The 13,129-nt window shown below is 38.0% G+C and overlaps 1 protein-coding gene across 1 annotated transcript in view; it reads right to left on the bottom strand.

Moving 5' to 3' along the window:
• Positions 1–6,337: 6,337 nt before the first annotated feature.
• Positions 6,338–13,129, bottom strand: part of cntn6 (contactin 6) — a gene marked incomplete at both ends in the record, with an annotated part of 63,447 nt that continues 56,655 nt past the window's right edge. The window contains 2 exons of the mRNA XM_083891941.1: positions 6,338–6,565; positions 7,857–7,969. Of these exons, the coding sequence (XP_083748067.1) occupies positions 6,338–6,565; positions 7,857–7,969 (341 nt within the window). The remainder of the gene's footprint in view (positions 6,566–7,856; positions 7,970–13,129) is intronic.

Here is a 13,129-nt window from a genome sequence, read left to right as displayed (position 1 = left end):
AACCAATCACAAGTCAGTTCAGAGAGAGAAAGAGATCTCTCCTAATGGCTGTTATGATAAGCAACACCTCATACTCATCAACTAAGTGAAGTGGAAACAAAAACAACCTAGAAGACAATTAATCAAATACAAAGTATGCAAATATCAGCAAATGAACTCAGATTATCGCTCATAAGGCGTCTTTCAACATGTAACCTGAAACTCAACATTCATTTTTTCTCCTGATCCTGCCCACTCATATTGTAAATACAAATATGAAGTTATTTGTATCTATCCTGTGACTACATTATGCCACACAAAATGTCATAATACAGAATGTTAGAAATAAAATCAAAGATAAATATGATTACACAGTGTTTGTCCTTCTAGAAAGTCTTTATGTGGGTCGACGGCAAGTTTGAAGAATCGAAAGTCAACAAGGCAAAGCAACTTTGTTCAACACTTACAATAAAACAGTGCATGAAAACATAGCACAGAAAACACTGAAGTGGATGATTGACAGGCCGGTGTTAAAGTGTTAATCCTTAAGATTGTTTGTCTTGATGGATTTAGTCACACATTATTAGTGTAAACGAAATATAAAAATACTGGAAGAATAAACTCCCCCCTTTCTGCTAAGAAATAGCAGTTCTGACCAAATTGTTGCTGGGTTGAATTGTGGGTAATGTAGGCAACAACTTTTGACAAGTGAAGGCCAGTTTGGGTGTGAGGACAAGAACAATTCTTATAACATTACAGGGTTAACCATTAGTCATGATGAACTTTGTGGATTGTGCTTCATTTTTGACCTCATGTTGTCTCAATAACAAAAAATGCCATTCAGAGCTCACGATGTAAATTGTGTCAATTATTTAACTATCAGTATAGATGCGTTTCCCATTTACAAGCAATCAGTGGTCGCAAGCACGGCAAATGGAGAGTTGAGAACAAATTTCCACAACGTCACTGTAGCCTGAAATGTTCCTGATGTAGAACTAAAAGAGCTCGTTGAAAACCATGTAATGTAATTAGTGATGGGGTGATTTAAAGGGATCAGCCACGGAAACAAAAAGATGGTTCATCAGTGGATGTCTGCACACTAACAGAAGATCCTTCTTAACTGTCCTGTCTTTTGAAACTTATTTTCACTTTACCTCTGCCCAGATGGTTATATTTGTCTGTGTTTTTGTGTGACCATCATAATAATCAGGCTGCCTAGATTATGGCTGTAGAATTGTCCAAAAATGTTCAATCAGTGAGTGCTTCTGCTCCTTTTTCCTAGATAACTTTCATTTTCAATATCTGTCAGTTGATCAACTGTTTAGGAATTAAGGTACTGAGAAGCCAGCGCTGGTGAATCTTGTTTATGATTGGACAATCCTGAGCGCTACCATAATGACCAGTATATGGGTGCAAAGCTCTATTTCTCTAATTTCCGGTATCCATCCATCAAACTTCTACCGCTTTATCCTTCTCATGAGGGTCACGCTGGGTGCTGTGTACCAATCTCAGCTGACATAGGGTGAAAGACAGGGTCAGACCGTGAACAGATCGCCAGTCCAAAGTTTTCAAATTTTCAAGAGATCACAAATGGTCTCAGAGTTATGGCAATAAGAAGAAGGCATGCCAAATCCTGTCGGTGATGACAACAAAATAATTTAGTTAATGGCCCAATAAAGAAATTATTATATTTAGGTGGTAATCAAAATTTGGAAAGTGAGTGCTTTTTTCCAAGAGGGTTGCACTCTCGGAGTGCTTTCACGAGAAAAGTTCAAAGCTTATTAGCACATCCCCATCAACCTTCTATACACAACTCTGCCTGCCGATGTGATGCATATTTGAGTAACAAGCAGCAGCTAATGGCTGTGATATGACTCGAGCAGCTTTAGAAAATCATTGACGGCTTTGGACAGCATTAGCTACACAGGAAGTGCGTCGTGACTGTGTTTGTGTCGAGGGTAAAAAAAGAAAACTAATTAGCATTAGTTTGCTTTTAACCTGCCACACAGAAAGAGCTGTGATATCATATCTGTAACATTACCCGATAAGAAAGGCCTGCTTATACCAGACACAGGAGATAGCGGATGTGTTAAATAATGCAAAATCCCATATTAGAGATGAGTGAAGTATAGACAGTCACTCCTGACTAATAATCAGTGTTATTGATCGGCCACGCAGGATGCTGTACTCATGTTTCTAATTTACTGGAAAGTTATGAGCACGGCGGTGTGACAATTTCACATCCAAAGCCATCAGTGTGTTTCTCCATCATCTGTCACTAATTAACAACTGACACTCAGTCTTGGCCACATTCATTAATCACAGGGTGACAGTGTAAGCTGTTCTTCCACAAAACTGCACAATCAAAGGACAGGCATTTCCAGGCAGGATCACTGAAACCAGGTTTCTAAGGATGGTGATCATTTAGCAATTTTTCGGAAAAATATTAGTCGCAAAAGCAACTTGTCTATCAAATGCCACTCAGAGACTCTCATTTGCCCCAGCAAACTTGTTGATGGCATCCATCTGACATGGATCTTTACCAAAAGACATGCACAAACTACTTTTCTTCACACGAGTCATATAGGGATAGTGGAGTGTTAGCTGGTTATATGAAGAAATAACACATTATCAACACCAACTGGCTCATCTAATAAAATCTAGGTTTGCTTAAATATCTTGAGAATAAGTTTGCTGCTTTTGCTGACCATTGGACAGCCGTCGCTGACTGGATGGATAAACCACTGTTTGTGACTAGTTGACTCACGAAACAAGCATAAGACATTGGCTGTATGGATCATTTAGTGTAGACATGTTTTGTACCATATTTGCTTGATTTCATAAGAAAAAATCAATACCAGTTATGTCTATTTTAACTTTGGTGCGAAACCTGAGAATCAAATGGCTTGGTTCAGCACAAAGACCGGAAAGAGAAGGAAAACTATGAATTTGGGAAAATTCACATCACAGTTACATTCTAAAATATTATATTGTTCAGTTCCAGATAGTAAACAAAGGCATAATGTTGTTGAAATCAAGAAATTACCAGGTTGTTCATAATATGTTTTGTAAAAAGATACTTCATTAAATGTAAAACAAAGAGAAACTTTTTTGTTTTTCATGGGTTACTATGTTAGTATTTTACTGGTCTGGCCCCTGAACGAAGATTAGTTTGACACCCCTGCTCTATACTTCATTGGGGTCACATTATGTCAAAAATAGAAGTTGAGACGGAAAATGGGTCATGAACATGTGCTGATGTTCAATTTACAAATAAAGATAAGAAAACCACCTTTCCATGTTTATCAAATGTGTGCATCCTGGAAGATGGCAGCAGTCCAAAAAATATGGCAGATGAAAATGTGTCGTAACTGTACCAGTGCCTATAAGTAACAGTCCAACCACGGGTTAGTGGGCATTTGACAAGCTGTCAAAATGATTCCAATCACTCAGTTTGGATTTGCAACCCGACGGTAGAGATGCTTGTCAGATATATTCCACATATCTGACCCGTAGAAGAGGAGAATCATCATCTAAATTCACTGTAATGTCCAGAGCTGAATATAAAGGCATCAGAAGCTACAAAATCAGCGTAGAAAATATGAAAGAAAGAAAATACATAGTGAAAGAGCAAATCTTCATTGAAGCTGGGAACACACACCCTTTCGAGTTAAGACCTGGGGGAGGGAAAGAAATACCTCATTATATTAGGAGTCACATTCATGTTGTGTTTGTTGTTAAGAATATACCAGGTACCATTATATCATTGTTTAAACATTAAACTCAGATCATTACAGTTGAAGTGTAGTCTCCTTTTATACTGATCCTCCAGTTCCTGTCATCGAAATGTTTTGAAATCAGCAAAATATAGGTTGGCAATTCATAAATAATTCAATTTTATAATATGGAAGAATAACATGAATGGAATTAAGAATATAAAATAACAAAAAGTATGATTGAAAAAAAAAGTGCTTGTTCAACTAACCAGGAAAAAGAGATAGATTGAAGTGTTTTCTAAATGGCAGTATTGGCATTTTTTTTCAAACCAAAATTCAAGGGCTCTTTCTAAGCTTGAAAATGTTATTTTGCCCACCAAGTTTTACTACAGGAAATAATTCAGTGTGTTAAAACGATACAAACATTTTCAGCTTTCTTTGTCCGAGTGATGACTGGTTTAATAAATTGCATGCGGGGGAGAACGTCACCAAGAAACAGCTACACGCAAAACTGTAACGTTGGACCCAGGCGCTGGACAACCACTCAGGGGAGTGACTTGCAGGTCAAAAACCACATTTAATGAGGCCACAGAGGGGAAAGAAAACAAAAGGCAATAACAACACAAAGGAAAATAATTTAAAAACAAAGGGCTCAAGGGCAAAGTCAGAAACTCACAACAAAGAGCCAACAATCACAGGGAGAACACGAGTAACAAACAAGACAATTGGGCACGGTGAATATAAAGTGAACTGAGAAACAGGTGCAATCAACAAATGAGAGACAAGTATGAATACAAAAGAAAAGGAAGTATCAAAACTATCACTGGTTCTCAAACTTTTTTATAACAAGCACCACCCAAGACCACATTAAACTCCAACTGCATCAGGCATCAAATCATTCATGTACGGTAGATGCGATCCTCTTATGTCACGGTCCTTGACATTAATCTAGTTGTACTTTTCATTCAAATATGGCTGCATATGGATGTGATTATGAGTTGAAAATGCCCATTGTGCTGCTGCTGCTTCGGCCTGGAGATTCAGCATGTAGGATGCACAAACTATGTATTAATTATTCTTTAGCACAATGTAGTTAGTTAAAACAACACATACAGGACAGAAACAATGTACCACTCCCAATGTTCAGGTAGTCTAATGACTACCTAATTTGTGGTGCATGTATTACCAAAAGGTGGCAGTGACAGCAAGCATGAAGACACTGGACTTCATGTGTATTTGTAGCAGTGATGACATTTACAAGGTTTCTTGAATGCTCCTCGAAGCTCAATACGCTGTAGACCTTGTAAATGTTAATTATTTATTTGCACTTTTCGTTCTTATTTTGATTTCAATCACCCAGTTTTGGGTTGTCTTATTTTGTAGTTTTTGACTCAAAAAGAAGGAAATTTCAACAATTTTTTTTTGTGATTTTTGAAATTTGGTGAGCAAACAATCACAGGCCAATAAATTTCTAATCTGGGTTTATATCTCATACAAAGCAATGTAGCTGTTACCACAAACAGTGATCAGAGTCTAGTCGATGATAATTGTTGGCATGAGAAGAAGGAGACTCCTGTGACGCCATCCACGTGTTTTTATACTCACATTTTGAAGCCTCAGGTTGAACGTTTTGGCAAGTAACATGCTGTTTGGAATACATATTTATAAATGCAGGGTTGCTCCTCACTGAGAGCTTGTCCAGTGCACTGTACACCGACACCTACATCCAAGCATGCACTGTATGATACTTGCTGTCATTCACAGTGGTGGCTATTTCCCAATACATGCCATGTTTTACCATGTATTTGACTCTAAATGGGGTTGTATTTCTTGAAATTGACACAATGCCGTATGTGTTTTTCCAAACTGACATCTTTTTACAGCCAATGGAGACAAATCAATAGACTACAGCTTTCAGGCTCTTACTTGTTGGCTTCAATCTCGACACCATTTCCATTTTCATATAGTTGCAGATCTATTACAAAAATGGACTCTGTGGGAGACCTTTAATAACATTTAGGGATGGCTTGATACCACTTTTTCATGTCTGATACCAATATCACAAGTATTGACCAATCAATATTTTTTTATACTGTATATAAAATTAGTTTATTTTGCTTTTCTCTTTTTGTATCTTAAAATAAGTCCACATGGCTCACTTACATTCTGTGAAATTTTGCAGTTTTGGATCATATCCAATTTCACATTTTGTCTTTTACTATTTGCCCAGTATTGTACCTACACCTATCCCTGATTGAAAGTAAGTCATTTAAATGATGAATTTGGCAGTTGTAATGAGTATTGGCTGCAGGCTTTTAGATAGGAGGAGGTTATATTATAGATAAAAAATAACCTAGAGCTGCTCGTTTGAAAAACTGTAAGAAATATTATGTAAAATTCTTACTTTTAAGCTGCATGAAGTGAGCTGTATTTGAACTTTCACAATGCTGCCTTCAAGTTTTGTAACACCCTGCTAGTTAACAGAGAGAGACGACTGAAACCGATGACTTATTCTTTTTATATTGTTCTCCTCTCCACATACACTGCAGTCTTATTAGAATTTATGTGTGTATTGTGAAAGCCTTGTTCAAGCCAGAGTAATGGTGATACTGATAGAGAGTATGACTCACACTGGGGATTAGTTACACACAGTGCACCCAGTCCCACTGCGCAATTATGCTGCTGAGTGTTGGAAACTTACTGGACATCTTTGGTATGCGGATGGGACCACTGCTGGCACCGTCACCCCCTTTGGTCAGAGCTTTGATCTCAATGAGGTAGTCGTCCCCAGAAGGGATCTGCAGCTCCACGCTGGTCTTATTGGTTTGGACGACAGTAGTCCTGCCTTGCCAAGTCTGACGATACACAACCTTGAAGCAGAGAGCATGTGAACAAATACTTTCTCCGCAGTAATGGTGTGAATGTATGACTTTATAAACATGCATTACATTACATATTAAATACGTACAACATCCAGAGTGTGAAAAATAAATCCCAAAGTCCCAAAAGAACGGGGAAATACATGCAGCCATATTTCATTTGTACAGTTTTCTCTCTGGACGTTACAATGAAGTGAATGCCTATTATGCTGCTGCTTTGTCCTGGAGGAGCACATGCACAAACTATGCATTAATGAATCAGCACAGTGTAGTACGTTAAAAAAACACACAGGACAGAAATTTTTTTTCGGTATAGGACGTTGTCTAATTTCCTAATTTGGGGTGCATGCATTACCACAAGGTGTCAGCAACAGCAAGCATGAACATACTGGACTTCATGCGTTACTGCTGAAATGTACGAGGTTTCTTGAATGCTCCTCGAAGCAGCTCCTCCAGCTAAGCTCAATACGCCGTAGACCTTGTAAATGGGAAGGAATTTACTCGGTCCACTGAACGCATCTCTTTAGCTGCTCCTCTTGAGTCAACTTGGTGTGAACCTGGCATTTCTCAAACCAGCTCTAATGCACTGGGATTTGTTGTTTGCTTTTCTTGAGGTGGGAAATGCTCTTCTGATAAAAAGTACCCTGGAGAAGTTAGTTTGAAGAAAGAACACACACTGCTGGAAGAGTCAATGTGTGGAATAGCCAACTTGAAACTTCCTTCACAGTCCTTCAAAGTACCATGTCGTAGTATTCATGCATATTGTGTTGTATGGCTCGTTTCAAATTAACTGTCTTGAGGAAGAGAAAATAATCAATGTCTTGCTATCTTTGGCCTGTGTGTAGCAGCAGGGCGGTGTATGTGTGTGTGTGTGTGTGAGTTGGGGGGTGGATATGACTATTCCTTGGATAATCTTCAGTGACTGATAAAATAGCATTTCCTCTTGAAATGCTCATCACTAGTAACGTGGTGCTACTGGTGGTGCATATTGTATATTTTTGGAGAGCAGCACAAATATGCAAAGAGGATCAAATATGAGTCATTGTTGTACTGGTTTCAAGAAGCGAAAATCCCCACTGTGGCATGACACCTTTCATTTTATCACCTGGAAGGGATCTTTTAATTTTGAAAGGGCAGACAGGGCCAATCCATAATGTAACACTGGAGTGCTGAAGTCTATCTTTCCACTGCAATAAGAAAGCCATTTATTGAGATGACAGCTGCTGGGCCTCCATTTGTTTCCCCAGTTGTGGAGTTTCTTTTATTACTCTGACAAACTCACCTTGTATCCCGTCACCTCCGACTCATTTTCCATCGCCTTGACGTGTTCCCAGTTTAGAAAGATCTTAGAGTTCGTCAGGTTCCATTCAATGTTCCCCGGGGGCTGACTCGGAGCTGCGTGAGAGATGTAGACACAAGTCTTGCAAATGAATGCATGAACAATGTCTTGCACTTTAAACTAACATGGAAGTCAGCCATGAATTGATCATCTTCCACAGCAGAATGTATTTCATACAATAAACACTTCAACCTTCAGGAGGAAAAAAAAGAACTGAAGAAAAAACTGAGGTCATCAAAAACAGAAAACACACTCTCTTTGATTACCCTTTCATTGATGTGTGTGAAAACCCGGCTAATAGGGATGAAATGAAAAGTTCACCCTGAAGCAGCACAAAAGTCTTTACTGCATTGTGATTCACTCAGCTGCAGAATTCAGTCGTTGAGAGCAGTTTTCATTAGGTGTTGTTGATGCTTTGGTCTTGTTGAGAACTGGAATTAGTGTTTTGTGCCTCCTATGCCTCCCCCAAAATAGTTAAATGTTAAATCATCTCAGCTGAATGGGTAAAAACATCACTGTCATTACAGCAACCTTGCCGTTTAACCACAAAAAAGTATTCATCCTTGAATCCAAGTAAACATCATAGCATGTTTTTTCCTCTATGCATTCCTGAGAAATTGTGTTCATGAGTTTATTTACTGAGAAATATTTTAATCTTAACCACCAGATTGAATTCATTTTAAAGCTGCAGTGCAGTAGAGTGCATCTGTGATTATTCTGCCTCTGTTTGGGCTTTGTGCACATAATTGATGTAACATTATTTGTATGCTGCATTCTCCGTATAAAAATTAGCTCTGTCAAACAATACTATTGTCATGTTTCCACTACATGGTCCGAGCTCGGCTCGCCTTGGTTCTACACAGTCTGGTTGTTTTTTCCATTACAATATAGTACCTCCATCACAGCGGCTGCATGAAATTGCCGTGACTTAGTGACTAGTAACTTATAAGCAGTTGTTTTTCATGTACTGAATCATTAGGACCAGTTAATTAAAAAAAAATTGTTCAGCACTTCCTCCATGACTGGAGCACAGACTTCATCTGACAAAGTCAATGGACTGGAGCTCGTCGCTCGCACACTCGCCATTGCCGGCTTCCAGCAATGCTGATGCTAAATACAACAGACTCCTCTGTTAAATTATGAGATTTTATCAGCGTCTCTGCAGGTTTCAACAAGTCAAATTCAAGACTTTTCAAGACTTTTTAAAGACCATAATGAATCAAATTTAAGACCCATTTCAAATCCTTACTAGCAAAAAAGTACAAAAGACATGAAGGAAAATTGGAGCCATAAATCATTCGGCTTAGCTCTGTGCTGTTTTTATTAAGTTTTCTCCGCTGCTATGCTAAGATGTAACACACTGCTGCACGCGCACAGCACACTAGCTAGTGGTGCTCGATAAATTCTCACCGGGCAGCACAGGTGGCCTACTTTAGTTCCGTGTTGTAGTTATGTTATCGCAATCTCAAATATAGACACATTTCAATGCGAGACTGAAGTTTATGCATGGTAACGTTAATAGATTTTTAAGAACTTTCAAAATTGTATTTAAGACCTTTTATGACATTTTAGGAGAATTTTAGTCATTTTAAAGCCTTGAATTCAAATTATTGGATTTAAGATTTTTTAAGACCGCGGGGATACCCTGTATATACATTTCCTTGCTTAATGTTGGAGATTAACCCACAATTTCAGGATTGTCATGTCTTATTAATCAATATATAGTTTGGCATTATTTAGTTTGATTTTTGTGTCGGACATCTTGCTCATGCCTCTTTCTGTGACGGCACTCAATCAGTGATCAATCAGTGACCGACTGTCTGACAATGTCACGCACAGTATCAGCCCAGCTTGCCTGGAACCTCGCCTAAGCAGGTAAAAAAAAGCACCAGGTACTACTGCTAATGAAAAAGCAAAACTAGAAAAGGCCTCGGAGAGCACAGACCTCCGCCAAGGCAGCTCAGCCCCCAGCTGCCCCCCAACTCCATTACAAAATAATAATTTAGGGGGAAAATGCTGTGAATAAGTTGCAGGCACAGTGTCTACAGAATACACCCTGCCGGCATGCCTGGGTGTTGTAACCAGTGATCTATGGATCACGCCCAAAGTTTAATCACTTGTTCCTGGCCCCATTGTGGACATTTCCTGAATGTCATCCAAATCCTTCTGTGACTTTTTTCGAGTTCTGTTGCTAACTGACGGACAGACAAACTCCGGTGAAAACATAACCTCCTTGGTGGAGGTAATAACTGTGCCGTACAGAGTGAAGTAGATATCAGACCTGACTGAGAGAGTGCTTGTATGTTTGCAGCGGCAGCACAGGGACAGGCTCATGAGTTGTCCCTTGAATTCAAATAAACATATTTGGGTAATTATATGACACAGATTAATCCTGCTGTACATAACGAATAGCCACATATTAGTTTCATTACTGTCCAAAAAATTGCTAATTTTCAACTTCCTTCAAAACTTTCAAGCCTTCTGTTGAATTCATTATGCCAGACTGACTTCAGCTCAGACCGAATTCAGCTCAGACCGAAGACAGCAATCCCTGTGCAGTTGCTCTAAAAATCACCGTCCCTAGTTTAATATGATATATGATATATATATATATATTAAATAAGGTGTATATATATATACACCTTATTTAATACCTAAATAAAGATTGTTTGTCCAACCCATGTGTCTGTGTGGCTCAGTTTTCAATTTCTCTAGTGTATTTTTCCTCACTGTTGATTTGGGAGATGACATTTAATAAAGTTCATGGATGTGAAGTCATCACAGGACCTGTCCTCAGAGGAAAAGGCCTAAGTAAAGAAAAAAAAAAAAAGTCAAACATTGAGTGAGTCAGCCTGGAAGAAAACACCTGCTGGATGTTTGTTTACTGGAAAAAGTCATCCAATTATAGTGAATTTAAGCTGGAATTCTTGCCAAAGCTGGAGCTGAAGTAGTGCAGAGAGGACATGTGAGTGACAAACATGTTTTAGTTGTGAGTGGTCAGAGTTTAGATTTAAGAAAAAAAAAAAAATGAGTTAAAAATGTAGAAATAAAGATTAGCCTCTGTCTTCTGTCGACATCACAAGGAGTGAGCAGGGACAGAGACGGTGGACTGTTGGTAAGTTGTCAAGATATGAACATAAACAAAAAAAAAATATGACGGGGAAAAAAACCATGTCAATCTCGTGTTCCAAAGTCGGGATCTCGAGTTTCCAAAAAAAAAAATATATATAATTTATTTTTTTCCATTTTATCTTTATTTTTTTCAAATTTTTTTGGAAACTCGAAATCTCGACTTTGAAAGGACTTTTCAGCTGCTGGCTCTCCACGCCGCTATCACAACGGAGGACCCCCGCACATACGCAACCAAGCAGCATTGTCATTCCTTTTCAGTTCACAAAATTAGTTTGTGTTTAAACATAAACAGATTCATTTCTTTGCATAAGCAAACTGCTTCTTGCTAATGAGGAGCAGATCTCTCACTCTCACCACTGTGCACGGTGCTGAAACAAAGAAGCCCTGAACATGGTGCAATTGAAAATGTTTGAGCGGCTGCTAGTCAAAAGAAACTTTCAAAGTCGAGATTTCGAGTTTCTAAAATATTGGGAAAAAAAAAAGATTTTTTTTTTTTAATGGAAACTCGAGATCTCTACTTTGAAACGTGAGATCTCGAGTTTCAAAGTCGAGATCTTGAGTTTCCCAAAAAAAATTAAAAAAAAAAAAACATTCATTTTTTTTATCTCATGTCACTTCGGGGACTCCGTACGTTAAAAAAAGCCTGCCCGCAAAAAAAGAAAAGGGGCTTATGCTTGAGTGAAGTTACAGTCATGTGGTTTTCAAATGTATTCCATTATTTGCTGAATTTGTATCCATCTTACCTACTTAACTCAGCTCAAATTTATTATTATGTGACTTACTAAACTCGAACGATTGTGTGTGTGTGTTTCAAAAGGAGACAGACTATATATCTATAGCCTCAATTGTCTTTCCTAAAGGGCAGATTCAAATCTTATTTTTTAATACAACACTCACGCGCCATGTGTTGAAAGCTACTGGTGACTGCATCCACGCTGTCCAAAGAGAGGACGGTGTGACACTTAGGTCTTCATTAATAATTCAGATACTTTTCGGTGCCAAGTAACAGGACAAGAAGCATGTGAACTGCCTTCAGCTGCTACACACTAACCCACCTGTCATACTAATTCTTGTCAAGTGGAAGTAATTAACTTAAGCTGACATTTTAATGGCTGTCACAGAATACGGGCAGAACCTGCATGCTGACATTGGAGTGACTTACACTTTCTTTCTGACTAGCACTGTAGTTTGGCACAGTTTTTCCCATCTACGGTGGTGAAATAAATCTTATTTTTCCTGTGATTTCACTTGAACGAATTTCAAACTTGAATACTATAATTATAATCTTGGCTTCGTTTAATAGTGATGCTTCAGTTGAACCTTGAGTCAGCTTGAAGTGACTGCTATATGTAGAAAAGTAGGGATATATAGTATCTGTACTCTCTTCCTTGCGCTGAAATTGGCTTTTATATGTTCTGCAGCTACGTAAAAGAACTAGACACAGCTTCCTTTATGCCAATCATGTTTAAAGTTTGTCTCAAATGCTACAGAGTTTTTACTTTTTGTCTTTAATTGTGTATTTGTCTTGGCTAGGTCTCCCTTTGTAAAAAAAAAAAAAAAAGACGTTCTCAACCTCAACGGGTCTTTTTTTTCCCCCCTGAATATGTGAAGTTTAAATCAACAAAATACAGTATATGTAATTTCTCATGTTAGAAATATAATTGTTTTAGTTTTTCTTAATGTCGAATTCAATTCCTCTGATGAAACGACACCTGACATAAATCAACAACAAAGTAACTGAGTTACTGCATTATATAAAAGCAACTAGTTACTATTGAATTACATTTTTCTAAAGGTTCAAATATTTACGTCAAAGAATTTGGATTTTTTTACCCCCTTTAGTTTAACTTTAAATTCAACTGTATATTCAATTATTTATAGTAGAACTGAATATTAAATATATGTTTAATGAATGAAGTGGCCAGAAGCTACTTAGATCACCTGTTACTGAAAAAATATATACATTTTTACTTTAGCCTCAGTGAGTGCAAGGGCTGTGTAAATATATAAAAATATATATATTTTTTAATGAATTAATACAGTGCCAGTGACACTTCGCTTTGGTAACAGTCAGTAAATTGCGA

Source organism: Microchirus variegatus (genome assembly GCF_963457635.1).
Source record: "Microchirus variegatus genome assembly, chromosome: 7".
Classification (NCBI taxonomy): domain Eukaryota; kingdom Metazoa; phylum Chordata; class Actinopteri; order Pleuronectiformes; family Soleidae; genus Microchirus; species Microchirus variegatus.
Note: the sequence above shows the minus strand (reverse complement) of the source record. Positions and strands in the feature narration are given on the sequence as shown.